Genomic DNA, 12804 nt, shown 5'->3' with positions numbered 1-12804 from the left:
TTGGTTTTACATACGTAGTTGATGATTTCCAAGATCTAATTGTGTATATTTCTTATCGTATAGTTAGGGATTTAATAGCCTTATCTACTTGTCCTTTGTTTATTCATATAAACAGAGGATTTATGGTTATTATCTTTATGCCCATATCTATCTTTTTAAAAATTTTAAGTCCAGTGTAGTTAACATACAGTGATATATTAGTTTCAGGTGTACAGTACAGTGACTCAGCAGTTCTTTATATTACTCAGTATTCGTCATTGTAAGTGTACTTTTAATTCCCTTAATTTATTTCACTCATCCTCCAACCCACCTCCCCACTGGTAACCATCAGTTCTCTATAGTTAAGAGTCTGTTTTTTGGTTTGCCTCGTTTTTTCTTTGCCTCTTTGTTTTGTTCCTTAAATTTTACATGTGAACTAAGTCGTGGCATTTGCCTTTGTCTGACTGACTTATTTTACTTAATGTTATACCCTCCAGATCCATCTCCGTTGTTGCAAATGGCAAGACATTATTTTTTATGTCTGAGTAATATTCCATTGTGTGTGTGTGTGTGTGTGTGTGTGTGTGTGTGTGTATACATACCACTTCTTTATCCATTCATCTATTGATGGGCACTTGGGTTGCTTCCGTAATTTGGCTATTGCAAATCATGCTGCAATAAGCTAGGGGTGCATATATCTTTTTAAATTGGTGTTTTTGTATTCTTTTGGTAAATACCCAGTAGTGGAATTACTGGATGATACGGCAATTCTATTTTTAATTTTTTGAGGATCCTCCATACTATTTTTCACAGTGGCTGTACCAATTTGCATGCCCACCAACAGTGTACAAGAAAGAGTATGTTTTTCTCCACATCCTCGTCAACACTTGTTGTTTCTTGTCTGTTTGATTTTAGTCATTCTGAGAGGTGTGAGGTGATACCTCATTGTGGTTTTGGTTTTCACTTCCCTGATGATGAGTGATGTTGAGCATTTTTCATGTGTCTATTGGCCATCTGGATGTCTTCTTTTGAAAAATGTCTGTTCAGGTTTTCTGCCCATTCTTTAATCAGATTGTTTGGTTTTTGGGTGTTATGTAAGTACTTTATATATTTTGGATATCTAACCCTTTATCCAATATGTCATTGGCAGATACCTTCTCCCATTCAGTAGGTTGTTGTTTAGTTTTGTTGATAGTTTCCTTTGTTGTGTGGAAGCTTTTTATTTTGATGTAGTCCTAATAGTTTCTTTTTGCTTTTGTTTCCCTTGCCTCAGGAGGCATATCTAGAAAAATGTTGCTATGGCCAATGTCAGAGAAATTACTGCCCATTCTCTTCTAGGATTTTTATGGTTTCAGATCTTAAATTTAGGTCTTTAATACATTTTGAGTTTATTTTTGTGTTTGGTGTGAGAAGGTCCAGTTGCATTCTTTTGTGTTTAGCTGTCCAGTTTTCCCAGCACCATTTGTTGAAGAAACTTTTTCCCATTGCATATTCTGGACTCCTTTGTTGAAGATTATTTGGCCATATAATTGTGGATTTATTTCTGGGCTCTCTATTCTGTTCTATTGATCTGTGTCTATTTTTGTGCCAGTACCGTACTGTTTTGGTTAGTGCAGCTTGGGTAGTATATCTTGGTATCTGGGATTGTGATAACCTCCCGTTTTGTTCTTCTTTTTTCAAGATTGCTTTGACTACTTGAGGTCTTTTGTGGTTCTGTACAAATTTTAAGATTATTTTTTCTGGTTCTGTGAAGAATACTGTTGGTATTTTGATAGGGATTGAATTGAATCCGTAGATTGCTTTGGGTAATGTGGACATTTTAAGAATGTTTGTTCTTCCAATCCATGAGTATGGAATATCTTTCCATTTGTTTGTGTCATCTTCAGTTTCTTTCATCAGTGTTTTCAGAGTAAAGATCTTTCACCTCTTTGATCAAGTTTATTCCTAGGTATTTTATTATTTTTGGTACAATTATAAATGGGATTTTTTTCTTTATTTCTCTGTCTGCCACTTTATTATTAATGTATAGAAATGCAATGGCTTTCTGTATATAGATTTTGTTTCCTGTGACCTTACTGAATTTATTTATTAGTTCTACTAGTTTTTTGGTCACGTCTTTAGAATTTTCTATATACGGTATCACGTGATCTGCAAATAGTGAAAGTTTTACTTCTTCCTTACCAATGTAGATGCCTCCCCCCCCCCCCCCCNTGGACATCTTTGTCTTGTTCCTGATCTTAGGGGAAAAGCTCTCAGCTTTTCACCATTGAATATGATGTTAGCTGTGCATTTTTCATGTATGGCCTTGGCCATCTTGAACTTGATGAATGAAGAAGGGTAAAGAGGCCTGGGTCTGCGTAGATTAGATTGAGAGACATAGCCTTAGGTAGTGTCTCTCAAGCTTTTTCTCAGCCTGGTGCTCATAATGATAATGTGTGGTATAAACAGATAAGGGTACTTTTTGCTGTAACTGATTTGCCGAAGGCTCTAGTGCCCTACGCCCATCTCAGGCCTGAGGAGATCTCAGGCCTGAAGACTTGCCTGCAACCCATCCTGTGCCAACCAGTGGGAAGCTCCACTAGAATTTTGGGACTGTGCCTCCAGTAAGTGCTGCTTCTGTGTGGATCACTGTGGTGTAGGGCCTCTGGGATTTTTGCCTTGTAGGATCCACCACCAGTGTCGCTCATCCTGTGGACTTCAGCTTCCAGCCGCCTGTTTGTTTCCTGCTCCCAGACTGTCGTTAATAAGAATAATTACCAGATTTTGTTCAGTCGTTATTTGTGCTTTCTTTTCTTTTGTAAATTCTTCTCAAATAAGTGGATTGGAGCAAACTAACATTTAGTGTTTTGAATTAGATGAAGAAAATTGTATTTAATTTTCTTACCCAAGAGACCTTCCATTTTCTCTGAGAACTTTTTCTCGTGATGAAATTCTTAAGGCATTTTTATTATCAGATACAGATGTGATTCATTTAGTGCCAAGGACAACTACCAGGTTTCAGATTTTTGCTGCTTTAGCAATTACCTTAATTTTAGAGCATAGGCTATAAATGAAAAGATTTTAATAAATGAATTTTCCATGGCTTTGGTGGGAATTAATTTGATAATTAGGTGCTCGTTTTTAAAAGTCATAATCTGTACATCTGTATCAAATATTTACGGCAGGTATAGAGCAACACTTCCTTGTTTGGGTTTTCTGCAGCAGCCCCTACATTTACAGAAATGCTATGGCTTCCCCCCCCCACAAGTGAGCTGCTATGAGGTTTATCAGAAAATTACTTGGGGCAGGAAAGGGGGAGGATTGAGAAGATTTCCAGAAAAGAATGGCAGTTGCTGTGTGTTTGGCCCTATGGTAGAACTTCCTTGGAGTTGGAGGAGGTGTGGAGGAAGAAGAAAGGATAGGTGTGTACTTAGAAAGAAGAGCAGAGAAAATGTCTGTCTTTAATTTTTTCCATTTGAGGGATGTCTCCATGGAGATAAGGTGGGTGTTGAGGAGTCTTAGTTATTGGGGACTGAGGCTTATTCACCAGGTTTGCTTCCTGAACTTTAGAGGGATGAAGCCAAGCCTCATGACCCATGCGTGCTGCAGAAGAATCCAAGTTTAGAGAAATCACGGCTTTGGCAGGACAGGACAAATAGCCTAGAAAGGTGTAGAGAATTCTCATCTTACTCTTCTACCTCCCTGGCTCAATAGTTTAACGTAGAAAGCAGTTTTTCTTTCTGTGAAATAGAACTCGGGCTTGTGAAAATTTGAAGAAAGTTCTTTCTCCAGTATTTTTCCATTTTCATCTGCCTTCTTTTTATTTATTTTGGACTCATATCTTGATCTATGCTCTTAGCCTTGGAAATCAGCACACACACAGCCATTCAGATGCAGTGGATATTCCTGAATGTCCATGACCGTGAGACTGCCTCTGTACAGGTCTGCAAAACTGTGAAAGTCTCCTTCACAGACAGGTGTAAGGCTCCTTATTTGAAAATTCTGGAAAGTGCTTGTTCTCCCAAGGAATCGCTAGGTAGCTTATCCATTCTTGTACTATGTGACAAAAACCAAACATGAAAAAACCAGATGGAGTTTGGTTTACAGTGTGGCTCAGCAGCTGGGAAGAATCAGGAAATGGTGTTTCATCATAGTCATGTTTAAGATATAAAATTATGAAGGATGTTAGGCTTCTTTTAGTATGTAAAGTAGAATAAGGGTGGTGTTTGGATATGTGCGTTACAGACCCCTAAGATATTATACAGGCATTGATTTCTTTTATAGTAACATTTATGACCTGGGTAGTAGTGAGCCTTTTCCTTTATGATTTTAGTTATACCATCTGCCTTTTAATATAAACTTGCTAAGATTTCTACTTCTGGCTTAGGTGGGTTTGGAAATGATTTCAGATCTCCCACATCTCTCCTCCCCATCTTCTAAAATAGGACTTTGCATAATTAAGTAGTATCAGGGAATGAGCATTGGGGTTGGGAAAACCTCCCCACGGATCCCAGCTCCTTTCAGTATAAGTTGTGTGGCCTTAGGAAAGTTACCCACCTTCCCACAAGCCTCAGTTTCTTGTTCTTGTGAAAGGAGGATATTACTAATTTTGCAGTATTGTTGCAAGGATTCAATTACTTTAAATAATATAAAATTCCAGATACCTAGTAGTTCCCTTTCCACCGTGTCCTAAAATATAAATTCATTTCTCTCATTGGTTTCCTTCTCCTCTCTTTATTTGCTTCCATGATTTCACTTAAAGTAAACCAGAAAAACCACAGAAATAAATTATTTGGAATTTTTTGTGGCCTTTTTACTTTTGCTAAGGGATAATTCCAAAATTCCTGTTTTGGAATATCGACACTGCTGTTTGTACACAGTGCGCTCTTCTTCCCCAGCCCACACCCCTGCTTTTTCTTTGGTCTCTGCAGAGAAGAAAGATCTCTGTGTTAAGTACATTAAAGTCTTGCAATTCCTTCTTGTCATCTTGCTTATGATCTCCAGTCCCATTACCGTCTCTTTATGGCTGCTGCTGGAGCTAAGTACCTTTGGGGCAGATTGTGGTTACTCTGCACTGCCAAATTACAATGCTAAAATGAAGGTAGGCTTTGGTTTACAAGGCTACACCTAATTTTATGCTAAAATGGAGTTCAGCCTAATTAGCTAGGGGAAGCCATTAGTGGACCTACATTGTTTTGGTAAGTTGAAGTAGATTAGGGTAGGAATAAAAATGCTTTATCAATTTAATTAAACAAATCAGTGTATTAAAATACGCAGACTAATTTCGGAATCTAGTCCTTTGCACGACAGTGGGCTTCTGCCATTTGAATCTCATGATGCAGTGTGAAGGCTTTCTCTTAGATCCGGGTAGCTCTTGTGTCATTTTCCTCTCTGGTCCTTCCACTCAGATGTGCTCAGGACCCTCTGTTTGCTGCGTTTCTCAGGAAATCTGTAGGTCTGACTGTGTCAACCTCCAGCCACAGACACACCTCCTCAAGAACAGAGTCTAAAGGAAGGCTCGGGTGGATGGTTGATGGAGTGAATGCACTCTAAGTAGTTATAGCTCATATGTCTTCAGATAGTTCCTTGGGTTTCTAGCAGGCACGTGTCCCATTGTTGTTAAGTAAAGCCCGGTATGTATGTTTGACAAGTTAGCGGCGTGGCAGCTCTGCTTGCTCCCCAGCCCTGCCGCTGTCTCAGAGATTGTTTGGTTTGGCAGATGGCCAGCTCTCTGCTATAAGATGCATTTCCTTGACAGGACAAAGTGCGGAGCCGCATTAGCTGCAAAGTTTACAAAGGTTAGCTAAACACACACAATAAATATTAATAAACAAAAAAGGCCCACCCACCTTTGACTTTGAATTCTGTTTCTTCATTCCATGTTTTGGAATCCCTGTAGTATTTGATTAATAACCAGTCTTAGGGTAATTGAGCCTTAAGTGTCCTCTGCCTAAGTTAGACTGCTCACAGAGCCCTCATTGGCGGCTTTGGTGACTCATCGCCACAGTGGATGGAGCTCTGGAATGACTGTTTAGTTCAAGGGGTCTTATTTGCATTCCCCCCTGCTTCCATGTGAAAAGGAGGGTAAATGTGCTTCTCCATGAGCTTTATGCTAACCAGCCATGTGTGTGTCTTAAGAGCTCTGGAGAGGAGAGGATATGAACAGGAATAGAGGTGCAGTGCCCTGAGTTTGGACTACCTAGAAAGCAATCAGGTCTTGGCCTGTTGGCCTGGGCAGTTGCCTCTCTCTAACATTTACACACTCAGCGTAGAGGGAGAGAGTAACAGTAACCTGCTGCCCCTGGAAACTGCCTATTTGGCTGGGTGTCTTGGAATTTACCAGGCCTTCATTGTGGATCCTTTCCAATTCTGCACCCTGCTCACTTGAAAACATATTTGAGAACCAGTAATCTTAGACTGCTTAGCCAGACCTCTAGAGAACCAAGGAAGAGAAATAACTTTAATACTATGTCCTTGAGATTGTCCTGGGGCCATTTGTGGGTGGCTGGGATTTCTGAAGGCCCTTGAAAGCCCCTCTTACTATTGTCCCTTGTTCTCTGTTTCATGCACATCCTTCTTTTTAGGAAGGACCACATTAGGAGGGAACGAACCCTGTTTGTTTGTAGGATACTTGAGTATGATAATGATCTAGAGAAATAAAATTATTCTCCATAGATAGTAATGATTTTAACTTGGGAAATTGTCTCTAACTCCACTTAGCAAAGCAATCCATTTAGGCGTGGGTGAACTCTAACTTTTAAGTCATTCCATCAACAAACATTTATTGAGCACCAGACATTAATCTAGGCATTTGGGATACATTGCCACCCCAAACACACTAAGGTCTCTGCCTATGTAGAAAATATGTTCACATCGGGGAAGCAGATAATAAGCATAATTAATGATAGATTATATATTATGTTAAAAGGTGATACATGCTTTGGAAAAATGAAAAAACACAGTAAGGAAAGTTGTGCAGTGTGGTTTTAAATGGGGCAGTCTTGGCGTGATGACATGTAAGCATTGATTTGAAGGAGATGAGTATTGGCTCAGATGAACTTATTCTAGATGGGGTTTATGAAGTTAAGTTTGTGACTCTTCTCATGTTTCCTTATACCTGGCCATGACCATTTGGAAATTTCCAGTGGCCAAGGCATGGTTCTCAAATTAATCTCAGTGGCAGAGCACCCATAAGTCAGGCTGTGCTTTGTAGACCATGAACTGTTGATATACTTCATTCCATTTTACCAACCAAGCACATTTTATAAGATAAAATGTACCTTCTATACTCATGCATTATAAAGTAGGTTTCACAAGCATATGTAAGAAATGAAAACCCTCCCCCCAAAACCAAACCATATATGATAATACTGTTTTCAAGGATTTTTGTTAATATTCATTCACTGTGTGTTTTATCATCTTTTAGCACTTGCTAGTGGACACTGGGTAGCAGGCACCATAGATTTAAGAAAAATTGTGGAAAGAACACCTAAAATTGTAAAAACCTGCCCTTTGAACCTAATTTTACCCCCCCCCCCAACCGGGAAAACACGGCCACTCTGATTTGATTTTCTCAGTACAGTATCTCAGCTGTCATCAGTGGTGCAGAGCTTAAGAAGCGCTCTTGTAGAATATTGTCAGATCAGAATTAGAAGTCCTGCACACTCTTACATTTCCTCTTCAGTTACTCCTGAATCTCAGAGAAGGATTTGTGGCCGTATAACTATATGCATACTTCTTGCCAGTCAGGTGGGAGCCAGAATTTCTATCAAAAGGGATTGAGGAGATTCACAGATATTCTGTCTTAACAAAAGAGTGGGATGGTTAGGGAAAAGAAACCAGAGAAATTCAGCCTGAGATAGATTTGAAAGGCAGGACTTTTATTATTTTCATTTTACTATTAGAACCGAAAATAGCAGTATCTAATTGTACCCCTTTTCTCCTTAGTCCTTGTACGTTGCTTGGCACGTAATGGTTTTTAATCTTGAATTGGTGTTTCCACTCAGTACTTGTCCTATCAGAGTGAGATCTGCAGAACCTAGCACATGGTGTCTCTGCCTACTGATTTCAGCTTTATCTTTTCTCCCCTTCATTCCGTCCCTACTAAACCTCCCACCTTGGCCCTCTTACTGCAGACAAAAATTAAAAACAGGTTGTAGTTCTCACCGAGAACTCATTCTTTTCGACCCCAGAGCACCACTTATTTTCCTTACCAGTAATGAATTCAAAGGATCATAACTTCCAGTGAACCTTCTCTTAAATAGTTTTTCATTCAGGTTAATGTCAAGTCTTTGTATGCTGTATCTGTGTTTTACTTCTGCTATTATCCTGCTGGTTTATCTCATAGATAGGGAGATATTTTTCAATGCCTGCAAATATGTGTTGTTCCTGAAAAAGCTTTATGAGACTTGGACCTTTGTGAACTAAAAACAATAAGCACCTGGCTTCAATCTGCTGTCCAGAGGGACATATTGTGTGTATAAAAGCATGAAACACTGAGATCTAAATCTGCTTCAGTGGTAAGCAGAACTGAGTTATGTGGGTTTAGCATTTTGAGATGCCAGCCTCACATGGCAATGGAGCTGGGGAAAGCTAACTTTGTGGTTTCTAGGTTGTCAGGAGAAGAGAGGAGCAGTGTCAGGAAGGAACATCTTTTTCATTTTTAAAGGATATCACACATATGACAAGTGATGGAATAGAACCTAACCTCAGGGACACAACCTTATGGTTTAGGGGGAAAATGTCCTAAAAATTACAGGTAGCCATCAGGATGATATTCGGTTTAGTAAACTAGCTATAAAAGTACTAGCAGGATTTTTCCCATTTTTATCTGGCTTCTTTAGTTGATTACCATGCCTTTCCTTTTCAGAGTGTTGTCCGCTGCCTGTGGCATCCAAAGCTGAACCAGATCATGGTAGGAACTGGAAATGGATTGGCTAAAGTCTATTATGACCCCAACAAGAGCCAGAGGTATTTCATAAGTATTGCCTGTTTTAGATGGATGACAACAACTGGGGGGAGGGCTTCTTTTCCCACCCTGCTTTTCTTTATCTTTCCCTTTGATGGGGATCCACCCTTTTAGAAAATGCAGCTGGCACAGAGTAAAGCCTCAAACTCCTGGTATTATACTTTAAAGAGGATTTGGATATTGCCCTTGATCCAGACAGAATTCAAAGTGAAAGTTTCCTGGGGATTTTCAGTTCTTTAGCTGAAATGTTGAGTGCAAAGAGAGAAAAAGTCTTGCCCACTTTGCATACCACCCTGGACATGGCATTAGCAGTGATACACGTAAGGGATTAACAAAGCAGGGAACTAACCACTTCCAGGAAGTGGAAACAGCCTGTTTTGTTCCCTTTCTGTTTGGGCTTTTATCAGTTAGTGGTTTGGATTTTGGGGGTTGTTCTCCGCCAAGGGGACAGCACAAATTAATTTCCTCTTCGACCCCATGCCCACCCCAAATGCTAGACTTAAACATCCCAATGTGTTTCAGAAGTCTGAAAACTCCACTGGAGGCTCCATCAGTTCCTCAATTATTTTCATTTTCTTTGGGCACAAAGGTGAACATTTGTCACAACCCCAAAAAAGGATGGTTTTGTTTCTCTCTTAAGTACTTGATTAGCTCTTTCTTTAGAGTAAATCTTGGTTAGCTAGTATTAAAGTTCACATGCTAAATTCATTGGGGTCCCCCATAAACCTATTTTGAGGTCCCACATCCTTTTTGGGGAAAGGAAACTCCTCCTCTATTAATGAATACTCATTGTTGTAATTTGGATCTGAATAGAAGCAGACAGTCCTATTTTCCCTTGGAACTTTGTGGACTAGCGTTGGAAATCTTGGCGTATAAAATAAAGTTTTTATTGTGTTTAAGAACAAATAGGATTTTGTTTGTTTTTTAATAAAGAAATTGAAAATGCTAGTGTAATTAGAATGAGGGAGTGTCTGTTTCACTTGAGAAAACGATGAGCCCCATTTGATAGCACCCATTTGGAAGCTACTATGTTTGGAATCTTGAAGAAATTTTTTTATTTGTATTTGCTCCTCCTGAGAGGGATAACTCATTATTGCTAAGGAGAAGTGAAATGTTCTAATCAGACATTTGGTTTAATCCCACACATTCTTGGGCAGTTGCCCCGTGGCAACACTGCCAAGCCGACTCAGTTCCAGACACTTGTACTCTTACATTTGAGATGTGGACAAATGCCACTTGGGGTGTAGACCACCCAGGTTGCTTTCATCTGAAAATAAAATAAAATTTGAACCCTGTGACCATAAGGTGAAAAGGTTGGTTAATTTTATTTATATCTCTCTCAGATCTTAAATTTTTAAGTTATTTCTATAGATTTTTTAAACTAGTGTTCTGTGGCCCAGTTACCTCTTCAACCCTTTCACTCAGTAGTAACCACTGACTGACAGACTTGCTTTCCCATAAATTTAATCCCTTATCACCAAGGCCCCTTCTGTTGCCATCCCTTAGAAAGTCAAGGACTTGGCGAGATGGTGTGCACAGAGTGTGTTCCTGAAAGTATCTAATGCTTTTGACGTGACTTTCTGTTTACAAGACCAAGTAAAGAAAATAATGTGCTTTTACCCGCCCCAGGGGAGCAAAATTATGTGTGGTTAAAACCCAGCGGAAGGCAAAACAAGCCGAGACTCTAACCCAGGACTACATCATCACCCGTAAGTTGTTAGCATGGTCTCTCCATCGTCTCTCCCTTCTACTGTAGTGTGGTGTTGATCTCATAGCTTTAGAGACAGAAAAAGTCTTCAGAGTCCAGGCATATATTACAAAATACCATGTGGACAGGACTGCGAGTCATGCAACAGCTAACCGCTTTAGCTTCTGTGACTCATCACAGAGACAGGGTAATTTCATGTAACTTTCAACCCAAAAGGGAAAAGCCTATTTGAGCCTAATGCATTACTCCATAGCAGCCTTTTAAAGAATAACAATCTGTTCTAAGAATAAACAAGAACGAATGCTGGTCTTGGAATCAGGAGACCTGAACTTGTCCAGTTCTACCAGTGACTTGCAGTGTGATGTTGAACAACTGAACTTTATCAGGAGAGGGAGGAGACTGGGTGGAAGATCTCTTTCAGCTCTCTCTGAGACTGTGACAATAGATCCAGAGACATTTAGATACACAGTGAACTACCCAGGGTACCAGAAATCTTACCAGAATAAGCACCTTCTCTCAGGTTCGTCAAACAACTTTGTCAACCTGGCGGATTTGTGTTGCCCAGAGCCAGGTCCTCAGACCTGTCACAGGTCGTGGTTAGGAAGGACATCTTGGCTGCAGTAGCAGTTGTGATGAGCAGATGCCCTGTGGGCTTTACCAGGGTCTTGATCTAAAGCCCAGGGGGCGCTGTACTGCTGGGTTTTTCTCCCTGGTGGTGGGTCTCCTATAAGACCAAGTTCCTTGGAGCTTATGATCGGTAAGGAGATCCCATGACACTTTTTGCAAGAGTAGAAGTGTTAAAGTCAGTGTCACAACCAGTCTAGCTCATGTAATTACATGCGGCCTACTTAAATTCCTCCAGTCGTTTGAAGTGAAAAGCTATTTTTCTCCCTCCTAAAAATACTGTTGTGTCGTGTTGCCCAACAGAGTGACGGGTGGCTGTGTTTCTCAGCTCCCCTGACTCAAGGCAGGCGAGTTTTACTGGTGAGTGAGATGGTCCTGGCCCCAGCTGGTGCTAGGGGGAGGGGAATACTGGAAGAGTTTTTGAGGTATTTTAGACATTTCTGCCATTCATATTATAAATTCCCTTTGAACCCCTCTTAATCCATTTCCTCCCCTCCCCTCCTCCCCTGGAAAAATGTTTTCTCTTTTGAAGGATGTTTTACTCAGCATGTAAGGATCCAAAGAAATTTTTCTAATACGGTTTTTGGTCAAAAAAAGGTCATTATTTAATTTTTTCCCCAATCACCTTCTTGCTCTCCTGCAGAATATCACTGTTTCCCTTTTACATTCATATACTCTTTTATATTATAAAATTGAATTCTGACATTGAGTGAACAACCAATAGCAACTGGACAAATACTACTCTGATTCTTCTCCTTTTGTTTTGTCCACCATATAGAAGTAGGGAAAAGTCCCCATCAAGTCACCATGTCAGGAGATCCGGGAACCCCCATGCATTCAGGTCAACCTTTATCCCAGTTTCAGGGGGAGAAGGGCTTCTCCCTTCCGGTTACTCAGTGTTGTCAACTCCTCCTGAGAGGTGGTCACATTTCAGAAACGTGTGAAGTGATTCCAGTGTTGGTGAGGCGTCCGAGGAGACGTCAGGACTGACAGGCAAGCTGCTGGCATCATTCACATTTGGGTTCTGTAAGAAAAAAATAGGAAGCAGTCCCATTAAGTGTTTCATTTCAAAAACCACAGAAATTAAGGTTAACTGCTGCCCATGGTTTGGGCGATGGGGAGCCTCACCAGTGTTTCCATGACAGTATTTGACAGTATTTCCTGAGTGCTGTTAGTTGCCAGGAGAGGTGAACAATGAGTCTGGTCTCAGACAAAATTGGCTAATTGGTTACAGTAAGACTGTCTTTTATTATTAGATGAAGGCTGTCATTATGACTTCCATTTCATCTTCAAGTTAGTCATGCTTCAGCTATGTTTTTGGATGGAAGGGTTATTATTATAATAAAATTTTTCAAATGTGACTTCTCGTAGCTCATGCCTTGCCTATGTTCCGTGAGCCCCGCCAACGGAGTACAAGGAAACAGCTGGAGAAGGACAGACTGGATCCCCTGAAGTCGCACAAACCCGAACCTCCTGTGGCAGGCCCAGGTGACTGTGATCTTTCTAGCTTGTGACCCGCAAAGGGGGTGGAGGGGCAAGGTGGGGT

General features: G+C 40.4%; 1 protein-coding gene across 2 annotated transcripts in view; it reads left to right on the top strand.

Moving 5' to 3' along the window:
* The window catches only part of WDR70 (WD repeat domain 70), a 303131-nt gene that overhangs the window by 266201 nt on the left and 24126 nt on the right, over window positions 1-12804 (top strand). For both annotated transcript variants that reach the window (XM_034656990.1, XM_034656991.1), the window contains exons 14-16: window positions 8828-8928; window positions 10556-10635; window positions 12630-12746. In XM_034656990.1, coding sequence (XP_034512881.1) covers window positions 8828-8928; window positions 10556-10635; window positions 12630-12746 — 298 coding nt within the window. The remainder of the gene's footprint in view (window positions 1-8827; window positions 8929-10555; window positions 10636-12629; window positions 12747-12804) is intronic.

The sequence above is a fragment of the Ailuropoda melanoleuca genome, chromosome 3 (assembly GCF_002007445.2).
Source record: "Ailuropoda melanoleuca isolate Jingjing chromosome 3, ASM200744v2, whole genome shotgun sequence".
In the NCBI taxonomy this organism is placed as follows: Eukaryota; Metazoa; Chordata; class Mammalia; order Carnivora; family Ursidae; genus Ailuropoda; species Ailuropoda melanoleuca.
The sequence above is the reverse complement of the archived record's forward strand: the minus strand, read 5'-3'. Positions and strand labels throughout refer to the sequence as shown.